Source organism: Rhinopithecus bieti, unplaced genomic scaffold (assembly GCF_001698545.2).
Source record: "Rhinopithecus bieti isolate Rb0 unplaced genomic scaffold, ASM169854v2 scaffold_34391, whole genome shotgun sequence".
NCBI classification, from domain to species: Eukaryota; Metazoa; Chordata; class Mammalia; order Primates; family Cercopithecidae; genus Rhinopithecus; species Rhinopithecus bieti.
Window position 1 is genome coordinate 188,676 of NW_016814542.1, and position 12,005 is coordinate 200,680.

The following is a 12,005-nucleotide window of genomic DNA, read 5'->3' on the forward strand; positions in this document are numbered from 1 at the left end:
AGAGACCGGGTACCGTGTTAGCCAGGATGGTCTCGATCTCCTGACCTCGTGATCCGCCCGTCTCGGCCTCCCAAAGTGCTGGGATTACAGGCTTGAGCCACCGCGCCCGGCCAACCCTAAATATGTTTTAAGGACACAGGGAAAGAGTCAAAGAAGATGGTAACTGAAGTTCACAGGGTAGGTGAATGAAAAAAGACATTAGAAATAGACAACATAAAAAGATGTATAAACCATTTACCATCAGATTTTTGTTGTTGTTGTTGTTTTGAGACACAGTCTCACTCTGTTGCCTAGGCTGGAGTGCAGTGGCACAATCACAGCTCACTGCTGCCTTACTCTTCCCACCTCAGTCTCCAGAGTAGCGGGGACCACAGGCACATGTCATCACGGCTGGGTAATTTTTATTTTGTAGAGACAGGGTCTCACCATGTTGCCCAGGTGGTCTTGAATTCCTGGGCTCAAGCAATCTTCTGCCTTAGCGTCTCAAAGTGCTAGGATTACAGGTGTGAGTCACCACATCTGGCCTGGCTTTCTTCTAAGACATTACTATTTATATTTGACCTTCTATTATACTTCAATTATTAATTTTTTAATTTTTTTTTTTTTTATAGAGATGGGGTCCCACTATGTTGCCCAAGCTTGTTTTGAACTCTTGGGTTCAAGTGATCCTCCTGCCTCAGCCTCCCAAACAGCTGGAATTACAAGGCATGAGCCATTGCACCCAGCCAATTATGGTTCAATCATGAGAAACATATTGCATGCATTCAGGGGATATATTAGTTCATGGTAACACTGGAGAAGAAATTTTGAAAATAAAGTAGAAGGTGCGAGGCTGAAAAGGCAGGAAAGGGCTACATCAGGAATTCGCCCATCCTTTGCCTAGAGAATATTTTGTAAATTGAATATGGCATTTTTCAGCTTAGCACAAAGTTAGTCTTACAAGCCTTCTGTACCTAACATTACAGACACCCAATCAATGAACTGGAGCTAGCACAAGAAATGAAATTAATCTGATATTTCAGAATCAAACCATTTCATATGCCATTATCATCAAGGTATCAGGGACCTTATCCTGCAGGCCAGTGGTTCTAAAACTTCTGGATTTCAGAGACCAAAACAAAAAATGTTTTAATTTAAAATTGAGAAAGAACTGTCACTTTTGTCCAGTAGGACATCATTATTTTTCTCATTTTGCACAGACTTTAGCATAAACTTACTGAATAGCACTTCTGCAAATATGATTTTGGGAACTAACGAAGGGCGGGATGAATCAGATCTGCTACTATATAGAAAGACTTTTAGAAGCATGTGGAAGATGAAATAGATGAAATGAACAGAAAGTAATAAAACCAATTAGGAAGCCGTTAGAATATCAAGAAATAAGTCCCTATGAAGTAAGTAATGGGAATAGAGAGCAATCATAAAACATAAAAATTCATCAGATGTAGGGCTGTGAGAAATAGAGAAAAAACAGGTTTTTGGTACTTTCTACTGGTGAGATAAATTACTATGCCATTCATTAAAAATACTGATTATAGGGGAGCAGATTTAGATAATGAATTTCATTTGATTCTTGAATGCTGAAGTGTCCAAAGGCTTAAAGTGACTCACGGTTCATTAAACAATTTTCATGACTCACAACAAAACATGTAGATTATATGGCTATATGCAAGACAAAAAGTGTTAATATCAGCATATAGGTATACATATCAGTATACATAATGTCAGTATATAGGAGGAATATTTTGGCTAGTTTTGCTATTGGCTTAAGTTCAAAATAAAACCTTTTCCTGGTTCCTACAATCCAATTTTGTCCATATTTGTTCAAATATCCTCAGCCTGAGGCAATCAGTTTTTTTCCCTCAGAATTCTTTGAACAATTAAATAACGTGTTATTCTTTTAACAATGTATTATCTCTTCTGCTGTCTAGAACTACAGGCCAAATGAAATCAGAGAATAAGTCTGTCTTCAAAGTACACTGCCTTGGGCATAATGAATCCTTAAACAAGTGGTTTTGGGGTTGTTTTCACTTTTTGGCTATTATAAACTGCTGTTACGAACAACTGTAAATTTCTGTGTGGATGTATGTTTTCAATATTCTTGGGTATAACTAATAGATCATGTAGTAACTTGATGCTTAATATTTGGAGGAATTACTATTTTTCCAACTATAGGTTGATGCTAATAGCTGTGATGGCGGCAGCAGCTCGTCTGGAGTGGCTGCCACAAAGATGCCAGCTGCAGCAGGGAAGGCATGGCAGGGTCTGTGTGCTCCATGGAGCCGGCAACAGGTGGGAGCCCTGATCACTTCCAAGTTGGTGGGGTAGGAGCCCTGTGCTCCCTGACCCAGCTGTGGCTATAGACTTGGGTATCCCGGTGTCTCAGGGGTCTGAGAAGCCTCCCTTCCCCACCCTCCCCCGGCTCCTGCTCAGATTTTGGAGCAAAGTTTTAGCCAAGCCTGGACGCTGTGTATGCACATGCTTGCGGCAGTGCCGACGCATCAGCCCACTGCCACCTTGGCCCCCTCTGGACTTTGGGCACCAACAAGCACAGAGGGAGGCCAAGGGGAAACTGAGGGTGGCTTGGCATGGGTCTACAGGCATCCGTTGGCACGAACAGCCTGAGTGCCATGAACAGTAGCAGGAGGCAGACATGCTCCTGGGTGAAAAGGGGCAGGTCCCCAGTGAAATTCTACCTTCAAGCCTGGGATGGCCTGAAGCCTGGAGGCTTGGCTGCCAGCTCCACGGACCGGAGTGAGACCTTATGGTGCTTATCCCACCGGAGTGAGACCTTATGGTGCTTATCCCAGGCCCACCCATTGCCTCCCATGGACCAATCAGCATGCACTTCCTCCCCTCTAAAGCCCATGAAAATCTCAGACTCAGCCAGATGTCAGGCCAACTTCCCTGTGGACAGGAGCTACCCACTCCTGTCTAGTCTCCTCTCCACTGAAAGCTACACACTCGTTGAGATGACCTGCCTGCGGAAAGGAGCCACCCACTTTGGAATCCTGAGAGCTGTACTACTGCTCAATAAAGCCCCTCTTCGCCTTGCTAACCCTCCAATTGTCTGTGTACCTCATTCTTTCTGGACGTGGGACAAGAACTCAGGACCCGCCAAATGGTGGGATTTGAAGAGCTGTAACACAAACAGTACTGAAACACCCCTCCCTACCCCTGCTCACCATGCTGTAAGCGACAAGGAGAGATCTCTGACCCTTCGGGGAGACCAGACCTAGGGGCTCCCTGAACCAGGGCTGTGACAACCTCTCTGGGGCTCTGTAGTTCCTGGTGTCTCCAAGCTTCCAGGTGCCACCGTGTTCCTCAGTGCCCACAGAAGAATCTGCCTGTGGTACACCTGATCCACCCACAGCCTCACAGGGCACCAGCGCCTAGAGCTGCCCGCCCCACTGTAACCAGTGTGCCTGGCTGTAAACAGTGGCCAGCCCCTGCGCTCACTTGCTCATGCACCCCTTGCTGATCCATGTCTGGCTCACCCTTGGCAGGCGTGGGATCCGAGCTGATAGCATGAATCGAACAAAGCCTGCCAGTCCGAGTAGGCAGAACACACCCAGCAGGCCCAAGCAAAGGCTTCTAGCTGGAAAAGCAACACTCCAAGGATCCTGTGACAGCTGTACCATTTTACAATCCCATCAACAATGTATGAAGGTTTCAATTTCTCCACCACTTACCAACACCAGTGATTGTCCACCTTTTTTTAAGATTTTGAGACAGGGTCTCAGCTCTGTTGCCCAGGCTAGAATGCAGCGATGAAATCACAGATGACTGTGGCCTTGACTTCCTGGGACCAAGCAATCCTTCCACCTCGGCCTCCAGAATAGCTGAGACTACAGGCATGTAACACCATGCACAGCTAATTTTTAAATTATTTCTTTGTAGAGACTGGGTCTCACTATGTTGCACAGGTCTCAAATTCCTGGGTTCAAGCAATCCTCCCAGATTTGACCTCCCAACTCAGGCCTGGGATTACAGGCATGAGTCACTGCGCCCAGCCTGTCCATCTTTTTTATTTTGGCTATGCTAGTTGGTGTTAAGTATCTCACTGTAGTTCTGACTTGCATTTCCCTAATGACTAATACTTTTTCATGTGCTTATAAGTCATTAATATATCTTTGGAAAAGTGTTTATTAAAGTCCTTTGTCCATTTGAAACTGGGTTATCTTTTTATTGCTGGGAGGTAAGAGTTCTTCATATATTCTGGATACAAGTCTAAATATCCAGTAAGATATATGCTTTGCAAATATTTTCTCTCGTTCTGTGGATTGTCTTTTCACTCGCTTGGTATTGATGCACACAAATTTTAGTTTTTATGAAAACTAATTAACCTTTTTTGCCTCCCAACTATGAGCATTCATATGACACTAGACGGAAGTAATTAAATTTACACTGGAGTTTCATAGAGTTTTCTTTCTTTTTCATTAACTTTCCAGTCTCTATCCAGACAGGTAACAGATTTGGCTCCCACAGTAAATACTTTTCCTCAGTTATTTCCAATTCAAAAGGCTATCTGTTATATGGTGAATTGTATGGTATGTGATTTATAACTCAATAAAATAAGGGGAGAGGGTAGAAGGCTATCTAGCCCAACCAAAGTAGCTGAAATACTATATGGTGTACCTGAGAAATCATCAATAAGATAGCTTGGAGACTTACTGGCTATAGATACTGTATGCACAGTGAAAAGAAAATAACTCTCCAAGACTTTATATAACTAGTAGGCATCCAATTTTCATTTTCTTTCTTTTTACCTTCATAATAGTTATTCATGCCACCTTTCCAACAACAGGTTTACTGGAAGTATAGTCAATGAAATCATTTACTATTAATATTGTATAAGTCAGTGTTTGCTTTCAGAAAATTATTTCTAAGGTTTTAAAATATTTTCCCAACACAAATGCCCTTAAAACAATGCAATTAAAAAAAAAAAAAAACCTTAAGGAGAAAATATTTGCAAATCATGTATCCAATAAGGAATTTAAATCTAGAATATATAAAGAACACTTACAAATGTAGAATATATAAAGAACACTTACAACTCAGTAATAAGACAACCGTACTTTAAAATGAGTAAAAGAGCTATTATAAATAGGCATTTCTGAAAAACATACAGTAAATGGCCAATTAGCACATGATAAGATGTACAACATCATTAGTCACCAAGGAAATCCAAATCAAAACCACAATGAGATACCTACCACTTCATACGCATTGAGATGGCTAGAATGAGAAAGTAAGATAAGTGTTGGTGAGGATGTGGAGAGAATGGAATCCTCATACACACAAACGGGAATGTAAAATGATCTAGCCAGTTTGAAAACAGTATGGCAGTTCCTCAAATGATTGAACACAGAGGTTATGCATTACTCAGCAATTCCATTCCTTTCTTTTATGAGATAGGGTCTCACTCTGGCCCAAGTAGTATTAAAGTGGTGCCATCATAGCTCACTGAAGCCTCAACCTTCTGAGCTTAAGGGATCCTTTCAATCTCAGCCTCCCCAAAAGTTAGGACTACAGGTGTGCACCACCACATCAGGCTAGTTTTAAACATTTTTTGTAGAGATGGGGTATCACTATGTTGCCTAGGCTGGTCTTGAACTGCTGGCCTTAAATACTCCTGACGTTTGGTCTCCCAAGGTGCTGGGATTACAGGCATGAGCCACCATGCCTGGCTCCATTCTTAGTACATACCAAATACAAGTGAAAACACAAGTCCACACAGAAACTTGCATATGATTGTCTACAGCAGCATTATTCATAATAGCCAAAAGGTAGAAAGAACCCAAATGTCCATCAGAAAATAAATGGATAAACAAAATATGGCATACCCATACAATGAAATAGTATTTGGCCACAAAAAAAGAATAAAGTACTGACATATGCTACAACATAGATGAACACTGAAAATATGCTAAGTTAAAGAAGCTACCAACAAAAGACTACATAGTACCTGTTTCCACTCATGTATATGAAAATCCAAAATAGGGAAATCTACAGGTATAAAGTAGATTAATGGTTGCTTTGCACTGGTAGGAGAAGGAGGATTAGAGAAGTAGTGCAGCGATAACCATAATGGTTGTACAGCTGTGAATACACTGAAGACTACTGAACTTTAAATGGGTAAACTGTATGGTATGTAAAATTATAACTTAATAAAGTCATTTCTTAGAGAATTTTAAAGATACTTACAAATTTACATTAATGTTATCCACTGGCAAATGATTAATCATTAAAAATCATGTAATGCACAGGAACAGAAACTAGCCCAGAATGATATTCTTTTCCTGGGCTCCTCATTTCCATTAGTTAATGACTTGACTGTGAAGTGAATAAATTCTGCTTTGAAAAACTTCCAGAACAACATTACCTTCGCCGTGAGCAACAACTTAAGACTTTGAGCTCTTCCTTGTTTGAAATACTCATGTGATGGAGAGTACCCATCTCCACACCAATGCAGAAGAAACTCATATCACTCCTCTGTACACTTTAAGACCATATTGACAAGTTTTGTTTCCACGGAGGAACGTTGTATCTTTTTCTTCTTCAGACAGGGTCTTGTTCTGTCACCTAAGCTGGAGTGCAATTGCGTGATCAAGGGTCACTGCAACCTCAACCTCCTGGGCTCAAGCGATCTTCCCGCCTCAGCCTCCTGAGTAGCTGGGACTAAGACGTGTGCTACCATGCCTGGCTAATTTTTTTTTTTTTTGTAGAGAGGGGTCCCACTATGTCACTGAGGCTGGTCTCTAACTCCTGGCCACAAGTGACCCTCCCACCTTGGCCCCCCCCAAAGTGTTGAGATTAAAGGAGTGAGCCACCATGCCCAGTCTCTTTTTCTTATATGCAATATTCATTACAGAGCTAGTTGTGTTTCCCTGCGATCTTCTTGATAACCAAAATGAGAGCAAGTTTAACTTAAAAATGCTGCAGGGTTTATGTAATGCCTATCAATGTTACAATTCTGACCCACTCTCCATATTTATTACTCTCAGTATTCTGTATTTTTCCTTACCCTATTTTAAATTGTTTTCATTTTCTTGTTTAATTGTATATGCATCTATGTATTTATTTCCTTGAAAGCTACACTTGCATAAGGTAGATTTTTAAAAAATTAATGACCACTGGTTCTGCACTATGCAAAATATGCAATGGTACTGATCTCTATAGCAGTTATCTACAAACTAAAAAAAAGGTATCAATAACTTTAAAAAGCCCCTATAACCTTATAAAAAGCCTTTTAAAATTATTTCATATTAACAGTAATCAAACTCTCAACAAAGCAAAACAGTCACAACAAATACTAAACAGACTAGTGCTTCCTTAAAGTTACAGAAAAATATACCAAATCAACATAAAATTTACATATTCACAAATAACCCATTTTTACTTTTAACAATATGAATTATAGAAATTAAATTTTCCTTTAAAAACATGGAATTACAGAAATTAAATCTTCCTTTAAAACATGTAAATTTTGCTTACTATCACTAAAGACGTAAGATGATCATAGTTTTCAATCATTCAAATTGTAATAAAAATTTAAAGATGGGATAGCAGAAGTAACAGCAAGATTAGTAACAGGTGAAGCGCAGCTTACAAATGGCTGAGAACTAAAAGATATTCTAAGTTCCGTTCGGAACTTAGAATCTACATTTTCCCAAAGAAACAATGCTATCCAGAGTCTTGGATTCTTAAGCTCAAGTGTATTACATAATAATCACGTAACTGAGAGAAATCACCTGTATTTCTAGATTTCAGAACCTTATAGATGAACTGACACAAATATCCGTCTTAACTAAAAACGGAAGTAAAAAAAGGTTCTATAAAATGTCAAGCACTATATAAGGTGTTCCCATAATAAGTCCATAACATAACTGAAATTGATATATCATGTCCTACCCCTGACCCTCTTTTCTCTGAAGCTTTAGATTTACCAAGTGCCTGAGATAATGGAAGTTTTATGTCTCCAATAGTTGTGAGTTAAAACACTTCAACAATTTTCCTTTTTTTTCAATGTTGCCCCTGGCCAGGTGCGGTAGCTCATGACTGCAATCCCAGCACTTTCGGAGGGTGAGGCAGGAAGACTGCTTGATCTCCCAAGTTCAAGACCAGCCTGGGCAATATAGTGAGACTTACACTATAAATAAAAACAGACTTACAACAGATAGACTTACAACAGAGAAATAAAATTCTGGCCAGGCATGATGGTTCGCATCTACAAAAAATTTAAAAATCAGCACAGTGTGGTGCGCACACCTGTATTCTCAAGCTACTCAGGAGGCTGAGGTGGGAGGACTGCTTAAGCCCGGGAGGCAGAGGCTTCAGTGAGCTCAGTGCCACTACACTCCAGCCTGGGTGAGTGTGAGACCCTGTCTCAAAAACTAAAAAATTTCAAAACGCTCCCTTTGACATTAAGTAGTCTTAACAATGCTAAATAAAACTAAACATACTATACGTAATTTAATATTTGGATAAATTATACTATTCCCTACAGATATTACCTTAAACCAATGTAAAGCCAGGAAATAATAATGGTAACAGTAAGTTAACAATAAAAATAATTATAAATAAAAATAACAATTATAAATAATTATAATTAGTAATACCTGAACCCTTATACTATGTTCTAGGCACTGTTCTAAGTGCTTGACATGTATTCTTTCTTTCAATTAATCTTAACAATATGATGAACATCTTGTTCATCTTACATCTCACATATAGATGTGGCTGTATGAAGAAACCACTATTACTATCACCATTTTACAGAAGAAAAAACAGATAAATAAAATACTGGCCAGGCAAGATGGCTCACATCTGTAATCCCATCACTTTGGGAGGCTGAGGTGGGAGGATTGCTGGAGGCCAGGAGTTTGAGTCCAGCCTGGGCAGCATAGCAAGATCCCATCTCTACAAGAAAAATTTTTTAAAAAATTAGCCACATATGTGTGTGTGTTGGGGGGATGGGTGTGGGGGAGGGTGTGCACCTGTAGTCCCAGCTACTCAGGAGGCTGAGGCAGGAGGATCGCTTGTGCCCATAAAGTTGTGGCTGTGCTAAGTCATGATTGCTCAACTACACCACAAACTGAGTGACAGAGCAGGACCCTGTCTCTTAAAAAAAAAAACAAAAACAAAAAAGTGAAACACTTTAAGAACATAGGAGTTTCAATTTTGAAATCAAAACTAAAAAAAGCAAAGCAGGCTAAAAATGGTTGAATTATGGTTGAAACTGCTCCCATACCATTAAAAAGAAAAAAGTGATTAAAAAACTGATTGTAAGCAACTTAAAGCATCTAAAAGCATTAAGAAAATCCCTAAAATTTATAAAATAATTTAAGAATCAATAAATATTTTAAAATTCTACTTGGTTTGGTTTTGGGCGTTTGCAAGTAATTTCTGAATTTTACTTGGATAGTTAAAGACATTAAAATTTTGGAATAGAATGATATCAACACTAATATGTTACTACAACCAACATTTAGGTAGCGTCATTTTGAAGTCATTAACATGGAATTTTTTATTTTTTATTTTTTTTTTTTTGAGACGAAGTCTCACTCTGTTGCCCAGGCTGGAGTGCAGTGGTGCAATCTCAGTTCACTGCAAGCTCCAGCCTCCTGGGTTCACGCCATTCTCCTCTCAGCCTCCTGAGTGGCTGGGACTACAGGCGCCCTCCACCACCGGGCTAATGTTTTGTATTTTTAGTGGAGACGGGGTTTCACCATGTTGGCCAGGATGGTCTCGATCTCCTGACCTTGTGATCCGCCCGCCTTGGCCTCCCAAAGTGCTGGGATTACAGACGTGAACCACTGTGCCCGGCCAACATTTAAATGGTTTTTTTTAGAAAAATGCTGCTATTTGTTTAACACAATAAGAAATTGACTTTTTTTTTTTGAGACGGAGTTTCACTCTTGTTGCCCAGGCTAGAGTGCAATGGCACAATCTCAGCTCACCGCAACCTCCACTTCCTGGGTTCAAGTGATTCTCTTGCCTCAGCTTCCTGAGTAGCTAGGACTACAGGCATGTGTCACCACACTCAGCTAACTTTTTAGTAGAGACGGGGTTTCTCCACGTTGGTTAGGCTGGTCTTGAACTCCCGACCTCAGGTGATCCACCCACTGTAGCCTCCCAAAGTGCTGGGATTACAGGTGTGAGCCACCATGCCTGACCAGAAATGGACTTTTTTTTGAATAATCTACAACATTAAGAACAAGTTAGAAGAAACAGTTTGAAACAGTCATATCTTAAGGAGAATGTCAATAAATTTACTAAATATATTCAGGACTTTAGCACCTACACTATTATTATTATTATAATAATTATAAAAAACAAATGCAGCAGTAGCTAACATTTATATAGTGTTTACCATATGCCAGGTACTATTATCATTTAACATACAGCATTGTCATGTAACTGTAACAACTAGATAAAGTAGGTGATACTAAGACAAAAAGATGTCAGCCAGGTGCAGTGGCTCACACCTGCAATCCCAGCACTCTGGGAGGGAAGGATGGGCAGAATGGTTGAGCCCAGGAGTATAAGACCTGCCTGGGCAACATAATGAAACTCCACCTCTTCAAAAAAACACAAAAATTAGCTAGGTATGGTGGCACATGCCTGCAGTCCTAGCTGCTGGGGGAGAGGCTGAGGTGAGAGGATCACTTGAGCCAGGGAGGTCCAGGCTGCAGTGAGTCATGATTGCACCACTCACTCCAGCCTGGGTAACAGAGTGAGATCCTGTCACAAAAAAAAGAAACAAACACTCAAAAACAATCACAACAGAAAAAGATGTCAATAGCTAGTAAGTCATGAAACATGACTCCTCTCTAGGCGGTACAGTCTGGTTTCAAAGTTTGTGTTCCTCATTAATAAGCTATATATATTTTTAAAAGTAGACAAAAATTAGTAGACAAAATTTTACGAAGACAATACGGGAAAACACAATTCTGTGCTCTTTATATGTCACCATGATATTTCTATAAAAGGCAAAATATATGATTCTACACCTCTAGGAATCATAAACTTGTCTAGCAGCAGAAAATGTACAATATCAATTGATATTTAAAATGAGACCAGGTTCCACTGAGCTGGAGTTTAAAATAAAACAGAGACCAGGTAAACAGTTCATATAGTCAATTAAGAAATGGGTAGTAGATATGGGCATTTTCTTTTTCTTTTTTCTTTTTTTTTTTTTACTTCAGTCTTGCTCTGAATACCTTACAGAATGCTTACTACTGTGTAGGAACATTTTTATGAGACTCTGTCATATATCAGATCATATAACATATAAATATATGAATACTTAATACAAACAAATTTTCAAAGGATTCTTTTAGATTACCTCAAGATCAGACTTTTGCAAATCAAACATTAATTATAACATTCAGCCAAAAATGCAATGGCTTAAATTTGTTACAATGATAAGCCATTTCAAAATCCAAAGAACTAGTCAGGCATGGTGGTGTGTGCCTATAATCTCAGTTACTTAGGAGACTTGAGGTGAGAGGATCATTTGAGCCAGAGTTTGAGACCAGTCTCGGCAACATAGCAAGACCCTGTTTCAAACAAAATGAAACGAAAAGCTTGTGCTCCTAATGAAAACTAGCTACATAAGAGTAGATGGATATACCAATATAAACTCATTACTCACCATAAAATCACATTTAAAATTCATGTAAAAGACTTTTAGCACTTTCGTAACAAGATAACCTGGTAATTTAAAAATCACTCAACATTCAAAGCAAAATATTTAGAAGTTGTAATCTCAAAGAAAAACACTTAACATTTGTTATTTCACCACTGCTTTGTGTATATGCAGAGAAAAGTCTGAATGAGTGTGATCTTAGAGGAAAAGGAGGTACAGTTTTTGTTCCTCCGACAAAGCCATTCACATTGATTGACCAGTTTAAATTTATACTTAAAATTGATACTTATGTTTATACGTACAAAGTTTTCCAAGTCTTTGGAAAGCTTTTTTTTTTTTTTTTTTTTTTTTT

The 12,005-nt window shown here is 39.3% G+C and overlaps 1 protein-coding gene across 12 annotated transcripts in view; it reads right to left on the reverse strand.

The window, feature by feature from the left end:
• MARCHF7 (membrane associated ring-CH-type finger 7) overlaps positions 1-12,005 on the reverse strand; it is a 61,119-nt gene that overhangs the window by 26,971 nt on the left and 22,143 nt on the right. Inside the window, exon 1 of one of the 12 annotated variants that reach the window (XM_017851305.1) lies at positions 7,498-7,685. The exons of the other annotated variants lie outside the window; for them this stretch is intronic. Within the exon in view, the coding sequence (XP_017706794.1) occupies positions 7,498-7,536 (39 nt within the window). The 5' untranslated portion in view covers positions 7,537-7,685. Of the gene's footprint in view, positions 1-7,497; positions 7,686-12,005 lie in introns of those variants that run through there. 12 annotated transcript variants of the gene reach the window in all.